Source organism: Choloepus didactylus, chromosome 9 (assembly GCF_015220235.1).
Source record: "Choloepus didactylus isolate mChoDid1 chromosome 9, mChoDid1.pri, whole genome shotgun sequence".
In the NCBI taxonomy this organism is placed as follows: Eukaryota; Metazoa; Chordata; class Mammalia; order Pilosa; family Megalonychidae; genus Choloepus; species Choloepus didactylus.
Window position 1 is genome coordinate 67,785,461 of NC_051315.1, and position 12,934 is coordinate 67,798,394.

The window sequence follows — 12,934 nt, forward strand, 5'->3', positions numbered from 1 at the left end:
GTGTTCAGTAAATTCTGATAGTCTAATGCACATTTAAAGCATTATATTACATTACATTTTAAAATAATGATTTCCTGTGTGCAAAGCATCATGCACATGTGGTACTACCATGTTTTAAATCAAAGATCTCCTCTTATATGCAAGGTCCAGGGCCAGCCCTTATGAATAAAGCCTGCTGTAATGTGCATTTTAAAACATTAATATTACGTTTCTTACTTCATTCTTTTGAAAATGCTTTCCCATTATTTCACTAGAATCTAATGATTTGATCTAAAATGATTAGATCCTTACAAAATACAATGGTGCAGACATGTCTGGACATAATATCCCCATTTTTATAACTGAAAACTAAGGCAAAACTAGGAATAGAATCCAAGTCTAGAGCATGTTCATTTACACTGTGATGTCTTTTACAGCTTAACACAGTGACTAGTAATCCAAGAATTCAATTCTCAAACAATCAGCTTTATCACGTGTGCAGGGAAGATTCCATAAACTAGACCAAAATCACCTCTTACCTGCAGGTATATTTGGCCCAAGTTACCAACTATAGAGCTTCTTTTGGAATACAGGCATAGGGAAAAAACAGAATTATTTGGAGAGAATAGCACAGCTAACTACCATTATAGCATTTCTGAAATTGTTTTCAAACAGATTTTGATCACAATACTGATAAAATTTGGGATAATATATATTCCCACATCACTTGGTCTCTAACACACTTATATCCCTGGTGAATTAACTAATATACACAGCTGTGCTGGATGGTATACATCAGGTTCTCCAGATGCATTGCCACCTTTTGCTGCCCTGTTCTGTGCCAAGAGGCTGGCTCCTAGGAAGTGCTGCTCAGTGCTTGCCCCTTTGTCCTCTTGGAAGGTATGAAAAGAGTAATGTTTCCTGACTCCTTCTCCTCCAGGTCACAGTTTGCCACTGGTCAAGTCTCTCTCCCCAAGGCCATAGCTCTGCTGGGTGACCCCTCTCCCACAGCTGTAGCTCTCTATCTGGGTTCTGGTAGTCACACCCTTTCCTTCAGATCTAGGGGTGACATTTCATTTCTACTTAATAGCGTTAGCTGTACTGCTTACCTTTGAATACTCTATTAATAATTTCAGCTGGGAGGTAACAAGGGGAGTAGGTGTAGCAACCAGCCCATGCATTTACTGGTGATAACTAGAGAAACAGAAGGAAAGAGATGACTCTTACTTGAACATGTCCCATGGACATCTAATAACCACATCTTAGGAAGAGTAGGAGGTAAATGCAACCATCTCAGAGGTCTGAATTTTTATGAGACCTTTTGCAAGTATGTGAAGCCTAACATTTGTAATCAATAAACTTGAAAGTACAACGTTCCTGAAAAATAAATAATTACAAGGTTGAACAACATAATCTTCTACATCTGAAAGGATTTTCCAAGATAAAACCTTTACAACTTCAAGACCTTATACTGGAAGGGGTATTTTGCCTTCAAGAAGTTGTTCTGCATGAATGTAGTAGTCATAAGAAAACCAGAAAATTCAGTTAATCAGAACATTCATGCTCCATTCTATGCCTTTGGAGACCTTGTCTAGAAGACGTTGACAGTGGACTGTTGCTAGTGGTTAGTATTTGGTTAGTGGGCAGTCTGCTCTCTCTATAACCTGATCTCCACATGCAATGAAGTAAACATTAAAAAAAAAAAAAAAAAAAAAAAGGCCTGGGGTGTTGGGGGACGTAGAGGTAGAGCAATTAATGTGAGGATTTGATTAATACAGGCAAGCAATTCAGATAATTCATCAGTTATCTGGGCTTCATAAGCCCTATATGTTAAAAATATCTACAAAATAAGATCCAAAGCATTAAAGATATGTCTAGGGGACAAACTTCCCGGTTTAGCTGTTTATAGTCTAGATTGCCTGAAAAGACTGAGCTTTCTGTTGGGCAGTAAACTGACCAATATAAGAGAGGTATCAGTAATTACTTAGCTGAATAGAAAACCTTGTATTAAGCCCTATACAATCCACTGCAGAAATGTGAAATGAAGTGGTCATGATCCTTGCTCTGAAGGAACTTACAATCCAGAAGTCAAGACCAGTAAGCAAATAGTTATAATATTGAGAAAATAAAGCAAGTACAATTAAAGCATTAAAAAAGTTCAAAGGAGAGGAAGAGCATGTGCTGTTCAGAGGGGGTGGAGCAAGGATTAGCAAAGGTTTCATGAGTACGGGCTTTGAAGGGTGAGACGATTAGACTGGTAGAGAGAAAAGGGACAGGTGTCAGTATACCTACAACAGTTAATGGTCAGTTGAAGTCACACAGGGGAGTGAAGTTTCTGTAGTTTGCAAACCTGAGTTTGAATCCCAGGGCCCTCATTTACCAGCTGAGTGACTTTGAGCAAATTACTTAACTCCTCCAAGCCTCGGTTTCTGCATCCGTAAAATGGGGGTGGTAATAGCTACCTCAGGGGGGTTGTTGGGGAGATTAAGAGACAATGTTTGCAAATATGCTAATGCCTGGCTGAGTTAGTGCTTCATAAACAGAGTTTTGTTAATCGACCATGGAGTTTCTGTTTACCTTCTAACTATCATTATGTTTGAAAAAAAAAAAAAAAAAAGACATCCTAATGAAGTATTTCATAAGTTCCCCATTTTTTCACTCAGGTAAAAAAGATTCCTTGTACTAAATTTGCAACTGCCTGAAGCTCTATTTTGTGATAGGAAACAGAACTTATTAATGTGTGAAACCACTGTTCAGTCATTGACATCAACCAATTTAATAAGAAATGCTTAGAATTATGGAAGTCATACACATTTTTTTTAATGTCAGGAAAACTTTATTATTTTAGATTAATTAATTAATTAATTTTGCCTAAATGCCTATAAATGACCAGGAACCAAACCAAAGTTTCTCCTAAAATATCAGAAACCCAAACCACTCTTTTACAACTAAACTATTTTATGATTAAAACTCCACTTTCCAAAAGAATGTGGTTACACTGCAAAATACCACGCTTAAAATAAGTGACTAAAGCAGCAAGCAGTGTACCTGAAGGACCTTGTTGATTCTCCTACAAAACAACTCAAAGCTATTTCAGAAGAAAGCTTCATATGACACTGCACACTGTATTAAACAAGAAATACTAACTTCCAAATTAAGTCATCTTCGTAAATAAACAGGTGATCCCAAACCTCAGGAACCAAAATAAATTGGTCAGATTAGTAAACATTTAGTTTATGGGTTGGGGAAAAATTAAGTTATCCTTAAATTACCTCCCCATGATTCTGAAGGAACTGTTCTTTTCTGTAATCTATCTTCATGTAGAAAGCAGCAAATGCAATTTGTCATTGTGTTTATTATGATCATGTGTCTGTCAGGAAGAGGGGCAGAAGTAGCAAATGTTTCCTGCTTCAAGCACAAAATCAATTCTGGTTCTGGGCTAGTGGATATGTTCGTGGGCTTGGGAAATCTTTAAAACAGTATATGCAAAGCTGAAATAAGATTTTATGAAACTCCTTTGTAAAGCAGTTGTTGGAGTTGGGTCAATACCTGCCTTTTAAGCAAATCTCAGCAACTCAAGCACAGGACTGTAGACTGTAGAACTGTAGGACTGTGGTCTGTCAGCACTGGCTCATCAGGGAATTCATCCCTGAATTTACTAGATACCTAAAATTAATACCTTTGAGGCCTAACACTTTTAAATATACTTATTTCAGTGGAGATTATTCTAAAATGTATTTTACATATCCTTAACTTCTTAAATAGAAGATAATTGGATGAAATTTAATTTGATTCATGATTAGCATGATGAACCTGATTTATTAAATATCTTACTTATATTATTAATACATAATTAACTTAATATCAAACACAATGCATTCTTAAGTACAACTGTGTGCATAACATTTGTTTTGTTTTCCATCTCTTCTCTTCAATGACAAGCAATCAACTCTCCCTACTTATTCCATGAGATAGCAGAGCAGGATTTGAATGTGCAAAGATGGAGAAAGAGCAGTCCTGACAGAAAAAATGCAAAGTACAGAAATAGAAAAGCACCATCCAGGCAATGAAAACAGCAAGTAATAGAGCTGAGGCCTTAGAAGGGGAAGCAACAGACTTTAGGCTGGAATAAAATTTAACTTCTCCACCTTAGACTCAATATGAGTCAGAATCAAGGCCGCCTTCATGGGCATATAGTTGCATGAAGCTTCCCACCCCTTGAAGTTAATGCTGTGCTGTGTGTAATTCTTAATAATTATATCTTTAAATTTCTGTTTTGTAAGTGAAGTCCAGTAGGACCATAGAGCAAAAATAAGGTGCTTGAAGTCTCTACAGTCCAGCCTCCTTCCGTGCCTGCCACTCCCACTCTCCCACCTCACCCTTCCTACCCCATCCTCTAACCCACCTCAACCAAGGGTCCTTGGCTGCCTGGTGTCCCAGGCCTGCCCAGCTTCCCCACCTCTCACTCCTGTCCGACGCAATCTGGGGCCACAACCAGGTTACATTGGTGAGGGAGAGGCCCGTGTATGCCATCCCTCACTGCTCCTGATTGGGGCCAGGACGGGGGGCACGGGGAGAGTCACCATGTGGTGTGTGCCCTGCACCATCTTGGAGAGAGGCAAGGCTGCCGCAGTCCCCACCCCAAGGCTGGCAGCAGCACAGTGCATTAGACAGGCATCATAAGGGGGGATCCATCACCCAACCCCAACCCAGGTACTGAGAATGTCCCAGCATGGAGGTTGCCACCCCTTGGGGGTCACCTGACACTCTGGGTTGGGGCTGCATATCCTTGGGAAGGGGAGATTGACTGCTCCATCCCCAGCTAGGGCCTTGCATTCATTTTGCACTTGGTCCTGCTTAGAATCTTACCCCTTAATCCAGCTTCTATTCCTGTTTTTGATAAAGACATTACTCTTTTCCACATCACTCATGTTTAGAATCTCGAGTAATCTTTGACACACGCTTTCCTCCCTCCTAGCCCAAGTTCACATAACACAGAACATCTCCTGTCTGTCCCCTCTTTCCATTCCCACTGATTCTGTTGCTCTTCATGGACTCCTAATGATTTCCACAGCTTTGAGCCACCCCATGTTCAATCTATCCAGCCACAACCACTACATTACTGCCCCCAAACACCACTCTGATCATGCTAACATGTTATTAAGGGCTCCTTGTGGCCTACTGTTAATAAAGTCCAAAGCCTTGGCCCAGCATTCAAAGTCCTTCTTTTGCTCTCACTTTCCCTTGTACATTCATTCAACAGCATATGCAATACTTTGGCCAAATTAAACCACTCACTATTGTTCCCTACACATATTTTGTACTTGCTCATAGCTGTATCTATACTGAAGCCATTTTGCTGGACCTGGATCACTTCCTCCCACCCCCAAATCATCTCCAACTATGAAATCCAACACTCTAAGATCCAGTCTGAATGCCACCTCTTCCATGAAATCTCCCCTCATGAGCCCACCCAAAAAATGACTCCATCTCCTCCTACACTAATACTATTTAGTTTGTGCCATGAATGTGGACACTCATTAAGTACATCTGATAATCTTGTACAAAGTTGTCTGTGTATACTACATGCCCCTCAACTATAAACACTTTGAGGGCAGGAAGCATGTCCTCTCACCTTTGTATGCCCACAGAACCCCCTACCTAAAGCCTTAGGTAAAACAGGGAGCTCAGTGTATGTTTGTTGGAATTAATGAATAAATTAATCTGTTGTGTAAACAGACCAGGTTTTCTGAAAGCCTAGCACACCTGTAACTCTTTTGCATCATGCCCTTTCTTCCTCTCAGTTCACCTAACAAAACATCCAACTGCTTTTCAGACCCAAAGCCCATCAAACACCTGTATCATTATTATCAACACCAACAAAAAATCATCTCACACTTTTTATTAATGATTAAAGTGCTATATTCTGAATGCTTGGAATAACCTCAAAGAGAACACCTGTTACTTGAATGCTCTTATTGTCAACCTCTTGAGGGCAATTTTTTCATTACTATATTAAACTGGGCTGTGTAATAACTTATAACTGTCAGGGATAAAAGTTAAATTGTAATCACTATGATCCATATTGGTTACCTAAAATAATTTATTTTATTTTATTTTTCTACTAATTTCAAATCTGTTTTTTAGGAGTAATGAGGACAGTTACGAAAAATAATGAAAAGCGTTTTCAAAAATTTATTCAACTTTAGTATTTCATTAAATATTCTGTCCTTGACTCCAGAATGCCATGCTTATTACCATAATTGCATAAGTGTCTTCAATGCCTTTCTCTTGCCCATATTGCAAACACTCAAGAGGATCATCAATATAATTATCAAATTATTAAATTTTGAAACTCAGTGTGACAAAATTTTCATCTCCTGAAGAAGAAAGGTACAGTAGCTGAATCTGAGCAAGAAATATCTTGAAATGTAGTACTTAATAAAGAATCAGGGAGGATGGTTATACATTTACATATAAACCTCAAAATGTTTACATATATGATAAGACTTACAACAACATGATTAAAAGAACATGCATTTGGAAGCTTGTCAGTTTTCATTAAGGGAAATCTATAACAGCAGGAAATGGAAAGGATGGGGGGAAATGTTAGAATTAGGGAAGGATGCAACATTATTACAATCTTATAAAAAGAATATATTATATGAGCTACTAAAAAACAAAGTATAGATATTTTGATAGGATAGGATACAGTCAGTAATTATCAATCACATTTAGAGGACTCAAATGGGGGCCGGAAAGATTGAAATTTCTATATTTCTGGACTGCAAAACTTGTTTTAAGTACCTAATATAAGGGTAGAGCACAGCTCAAGGAAAGATTAGGATGGTCAAAATATGCTGAGTTCACATCTCAGTCTCAGATAAGGAGAAAAAGTGAAAATGAGTTAAGGAGAAAGATGCATATTAGAAAACTGGGTATTATCGTCATCATAAACTGTTACCATTTCCTGAGTACTTGCAATGTGCCAGGTACCATATTAAAGGCTTTAATGCATATTTTCTTAACAGTAATCTTTGCAAGGTAAATTCTGTTAATCCCATTTTGCAGATGAGGAAAGTAGGACTCTCAGAGATTAAGAAAATCTCCCAAAATCACATGGATAAGAAAAGGCTGAGCATAATCTCTATGCCAGGTCAATGTGACTCCAAGTCCATACACTCTGATATTCCATTACCCTCTAGGGTGGCAGAGTGGCTACTAAAACTCAAGAAGGCAACACAAAAGGAAAGGAAAGAGATAAACACAAAAGGAAAGATATAAAAGAGAAAAGCCTTAGGAAGGGAGATAAACTAATGGTGACTGTGGTACACCATAAAAAGGAAACAAAGTAGTTTTACCAAGGAAAAGTATAGAAAGTAAAATTAAGAAAAGCACAACAATATAAAAATATAGAAATTACCTACAATTCCACAACAAAAAGACAAACAATCCAATTTTAAAATGGGCAATGGACTTGAATAGACATTTATCCCCAAAAGATCTACAAATGGCCAGTAAGCATGTGAAAAGATGCTCAACATCATTAGCCATTAGGGAAATACAAGTCAAAAGCACAAGGAGATACCACTTCACACTCACTCAAATGGCTATGATTTTAAAAACAGAAGACAAGTTCTGACAAGGATGCGGAGAAACAGGAACCTTCGTACATTGTTGGTGGGAATGCAGTTTGGAAAACAGTTTGGCAGTTCCTCAAAAAATTAAACATAATTACCATATGACCTGGAAATCCTACTTCTAGGTATATACCCCAAAGAGCTGAAAGTGGGAACTCAGACAGATATTAGTACACCCATGTTCACAGCAGCAAAAAGGTGGAAGCAACCCAAATGTCCATCAAGAGAGAAATGGATAAACAATACATGGTCTATACATACAATGGAATATTACTCAGCCTTTAAGAAGAATGAAGTTCTGATACATGCCACTACATGGATGAACCCTGAAGACATCATGTTGAGTGAAATAAGTGAGACATTTAAAGGAGCAGACATGGTATGATTCCTCTTACATGAAATAGCTGGAATATGCAAATGCATAGGCACAGAAATTAAACTACAGGTTACCAGGAGCAAGGAGGAGGGGGAATGGGGAATTAATGCATGGGTATAGGGCTAGGGCATAGGGTTTCTATTTGGAGCAGTGGGAAAGTGCTGGTAATGAATGGTGGTAAGGGTAGCACAATATTGTGAATGTGATTAATTCTACCAAATGGTATGCTTGGGAGTAGTTGAGAAAAGAAGGTTTATGTTCTATATACATCTTTGCAATTAAAAAAAAAACTGAAGAGACAATGACAATTAAATGCAATACATGATCCTAGGTTGGATCTAATAATGGAGGACAAAAACACTCAAAAGGACACTGGGTCATATAAGAAACTTGAATTACAGACTGAAAGCTTTACAGCAACGTTACAGTTCTTGAAGTTCATGACCATACTTACTATGGTGACATAATTGAATATCTTTGTTCTAAGCAAATATGGCAAAATGTTAAAAGTTGCTGGATCTGGATATCTGAGGGTTGTGGGGAGGGATGTTGGAGTTCCCTGTATTTTTGCAACTGTCCTGTAGGTTTGAAATTTTTTCTCAAAATAAAAATAGTAAGAGAAAAAATTAAGAAATATATAGAAAGCAATGAAGAAAGAAAAAGAAACATTCTAACCAGATAGCAATGAAGGCAAGAGGTGAACTAAGATCTTAAACTCCCAACCTGTTTCTGCTTTTTTGCTAGTCCAGTCTTCTTTACAGCAATTATTACTACCCTGAGGAAAAAACAAACTCCCCTTTACCAATGTCAGCTTATGAATCTTAAAAGGCACTTTTGCTACTCTTCTGCAGAATAAGGGTAGGGCCCAGAGGAAACACCAACTGCTGAACAATCTGATTTTCTATGCCTGTGATAATACCTATAGCCACAATTCTAGGCAGCAAGAAGACAAGTGCTGAGGTAGCAACCCTAATGCTCTTGAATAAAGTACAGTATATGATCAGTACTAAATAAAAGTTAGGAGTTGAAAGAGAACAGTAAGAAATAAAAGCTACAGAAATTGGAGTAATCAAAAAAAAGTAAAGGGAAAAAAAAGACTGCATTTCCAGGCAATAAAAAGTGCCACCCAACCAGGAAGAAGATTTTTGTTTGCTTGTTTTTCAGCCCAAGCACATAAAAAAGGATGTGGAAATAATGGGAAAGAGAAGAGTCTGATGATTGTTTGCCAATTTTTTACAGAATCTTCAGCCTGTCAGTTATTAAGTGCTTTTATTTCTTCCCATGGCTTTATAGGATTGTAGAGAAATAAACATTAGTTGAAGATCATTAATTGGTTGCTCTACCTAAACCTACGCAAGTCTTAAAGAAGGATATAATGAGTAGTGCATCTAATCAATAACAAAATGTTAACCAAGGTCATATTCTAACAGCCATCACTTGATATTAAAGTGGGTATGCTAGTAGACATCTCAAAAAAATATGACACTTGGTCCTAGTAAAAGCTTTTATAATTCCTATGTAAAAATTGTCAATTTTTAGATAAAATAGAGAAAATTTTACCTTTAGTGTCCTTTCCACTACTTTTGCTCTTCTGATTAACAGACACCAAACTCTATAGGACAACTGGGAAAAAAAGCTCATCAAATGATGAAATAAAACTTTGAATTCTTATGCACCTCAAAGAAGTTTCATAGAAAGTGACATACAGTTTCATCATGTTCAGTGAATAAACACTGAAGAAATTAGGACTGACTGGCTTTCAGATCCACTAATATCAAGTTCAAATCACTGTGAAAATGAAAGGCTTAGAGGCACCAAACAACAGCATATTGGGTGTCCTTTGCCTCTTGAAACCAGCATGTTTCCCCTGTTACTTGTCTTTGAAGCTGCTAAAAAATTATCAATAGTTTTGTTGTGTTGTTTTACATACTAAAACCTACTCGTTCAGTACTGTGAAAAGCTGACTACAGATAATGCTGATTCCTGTTTAAGGATGAAGATAACTAACCCCTCTATTTTACAGCCTCTCTAAACTCAGCAAAAGAATAGTTAACATAGAAGCTCTGGGGGCACAAATGATCAAAGGACCATTCTTCCCTAACTTTCCCCTCTCTTCCTCTTATTCCCTACTTGGAACTCATGCAACTTAAAGCTAGATAATGTGATGAGGAAGCAGTTGGGTACTTTGCTCCCTCTCCATCCCTGAATTAGAGGATGAAAATGAATTATAATCCCAAAACAACATCAGAGACACTAAAATGCCCATTTTTTTTTTCAGTTTAACATTGGAGTTCTGAAGTAAACATCTTTTTCTAGCAATTCACAAATGCACTCTAAAGCCATACACTAATATTCTTAAACAGAAAGTATCTTGAAGTATTATTCCTAAAATAATACCACTGAGAAACACCTGGTATTATTAAGGTGCAATATGCAGCCTTTGTGATATTTGAATTTCCAACAAGCCACTGTATGTTAGCAAAAGACCATTACTTCAAAGATGGTGTTGTAACATTCTAACTAGTCTAAATCTCAAGAAGGAATTTAAACAGAGGGTTCATATTGCAAAGAGTCTAAATTAATGCACTCCTGGATGCCAAAGAGTAACAGAGGGTTGGTTCCCAGGCCAGTGGGGCTCTGGGAGGACGGGACAAGGCACAGTCCTACCTGGTAGGCATCAGGAATGTTGACCGTTTCTCCATGCTCCCCGACATAGCCAATGATGCCTTTGCCCCAGGGGACCTGCACCTCATTTGAGTTCTCTGTGCTGCTGCAGGGCAGCAGCGGGGTTCCTGCATGCACATCAAAGAATTTGGAGACCAAGCTCTTCTTGCCAGCTGCTGCCCCTTCCACCAGAAAGAGAGAGCAGCGGTCAGCGTCCACCATGAGGCAGACAAAGATGAGGATCTTGTAGCTCAGGCTGGTGAGGTCAAGGTCATTGGAGATATCCTTAACAAGCTCCAGGAAGAATTGACGCTCATTGTGCTTTTTGAGGTGGCACTTGTAGTCCATGGCTGTAGGGGGGTACTGAGGCAGATTCACCCTTGATTCCAGCAGGGCACTGAGAATGTGGGCTGTGGTGGGGGGCAAGGAGCTGGCCTTCCGGAGAAGTGCCCTCCGCCGCACACTGCTCAAGGGCTCTTGGGCCCGGGAGGTCACCTGTTCATCATAGGTCCTGTTCACATGGATGGCCTTGGAGCGGGCAAAACTCTTCCTTAGCTCTTTCTGAGAAGCTCTCCGTTGCAGGTTCCCATCGTCCCGGGTGCCACTGGCCCAGCTGGGACTCAGGGGAACTCCACCAGTGCCCCCACCACAAGGAATGGGATGGCTGTTGGCAGAGCCATTTGGTCCAGTGCCACCACCAACACTGCTGCTGCCTCTGCCACCACTGTGAGTCAAGCTGCTGGTGCCAGCCAGCAAGGGCCTTGGGTCTAAAGACCCCTGGCCCTGACTGTGCCTCTGCAGCCACTTTTCCACCATCTCCTGCTTCCCCTTCCGCATCAAGTAATCTTCAAACAACTCTGGGTGCCTGTCCAGGAAACTTTCCACTTCCCCAAAGTCCAGCCGGGGGGTTGTCATGGTCCCAGATACAGCTTTAGGTGTCTCTCTACACTTTGATCAAATGTTGACCTGCCCTGAGCCCTCTAGCTGGACCTGCACATGTCTACCCCCACCACTAGCCCCAGCTGGTGCCTGCCACCCCACCTGGCAGCTGCAGATTATGCCGAGCAGTAGAACCCAAGCTGGGAGGTACCCCTTCCTTCTCTGGCTCAGAGAGTGGCTGGCATGAACCCCACACCCTCGTCCTGATACTCCTGCTCCACACAGGTGCCCCACACTGAGCTGCTGCCGCGGCCACAGCTCAGGTTCTGGAAACACGGAGCTAACGCTGCTCTTACTCTGGCTGCGGTGGCTGCTGCTGCCCCTGCTGCTGCTGCTGTCGCTGCTGCTGCTGTAACCGGATGAGTGGACCACTGTGAAAGAGAGGGAGGGCAGGACACGCCCCTGAATGAGGCACAGAGCCTGGAGCCTGGAGCCTGGAGGGAGGTGGGAGGAGGGAGTCGCGGATGCCAGACCAACCAAAGTCCACGGTCCAGGATGCCAGGCAGTTCCTGGAAGAGTCTCCGGACTGCTGGAATCGGAGCCTGGGAACACGGTAGACTCCTGACTGGAACACAATTAGAAAGGGGAAATGCACTATGTTCCTTCCCCTTCCTTACCTCTCCCTATTCCCTGCCCCTTCATCTTCAGCGTTTCTAGGAGGTCCCACGGGAGCCCAGTGGGAGTCCAAGTTCGAGGAAGCGTTGCCGTTTTGCAGGGGTCAGAACCTAGAAGTGGACCCCAAGGAAATGAAGATGCTCAGAGCCAAGCAGGGTTGTTTTTCTGGGATGTGGCTGTGGATTGTTAGGTTCCCTGGACTCCGGGAACTGCCCACTAATATTATCTAGCTCCTTCTGGACGTTCAGAAAATATTAATGAAATTTATTTTCCCCAAGGTTAGCAAATGAAGTTCCCTATGTGAGTACTTCAAGAGTTTAAGCAAATTCACGGACCTGGAGCGGAGTTGGGATATAAAATGCAGTTACCGGAATTAGGGAGACGGCCTCACAGGGGCTTACAGCAGAGTGGACTTGGCCACAGGGGTTTCCTTCCAACCAGTCCTGCACAATCGGTTTGTTTCTCTTCTTTTCCTGAATGACTTGCCATCTCCTCTTTCCTTCTCCACTTAATCCTGCAAGGCCACAAATGCTTTTTTTACTCTCAGTGTTCTGGGGCTTGTGCTTAACTATTTCTTCTGTGTGGGAGACTTTTCTTTCTCCTTCCCCAGGGATGCTGTGGATCTGGCTTGTCTACGCTAGCTTGTTAGGCTGCGAATAATATCAGGCTTCCCTTGGGCCTTTTCCAAACCTAGTGGTAAAGTTGTAGTGATTTGCTAGGA

At 40.7% G+C, this 12,934-nt stretch overlaps 1 protein-coding gene across 1 annotated transcript in view; it reads right to left on the reverse strand.

Moving 5' to 3' along the window:
* The window catches only part of PDE11A (phosphodiesterase 11A), a 457,660-nt gene extending 446,086 nt beyond the window's left edge, over window positions 1-11,574 (reverse strand). Inside the window, exon 1 of the mRNA XM_037848985.1 lies at window positions 10,663-11,574. Coding sequence (XP_037704913.1) covers window positions 10,663-11,574 — 912 coding nt within the window. The remainder of the gene's footprint in view (window positions 1-10,662) is intronic.
* Window positions 11,575-12,934: the final 1,360 nt, after the last annotated feature.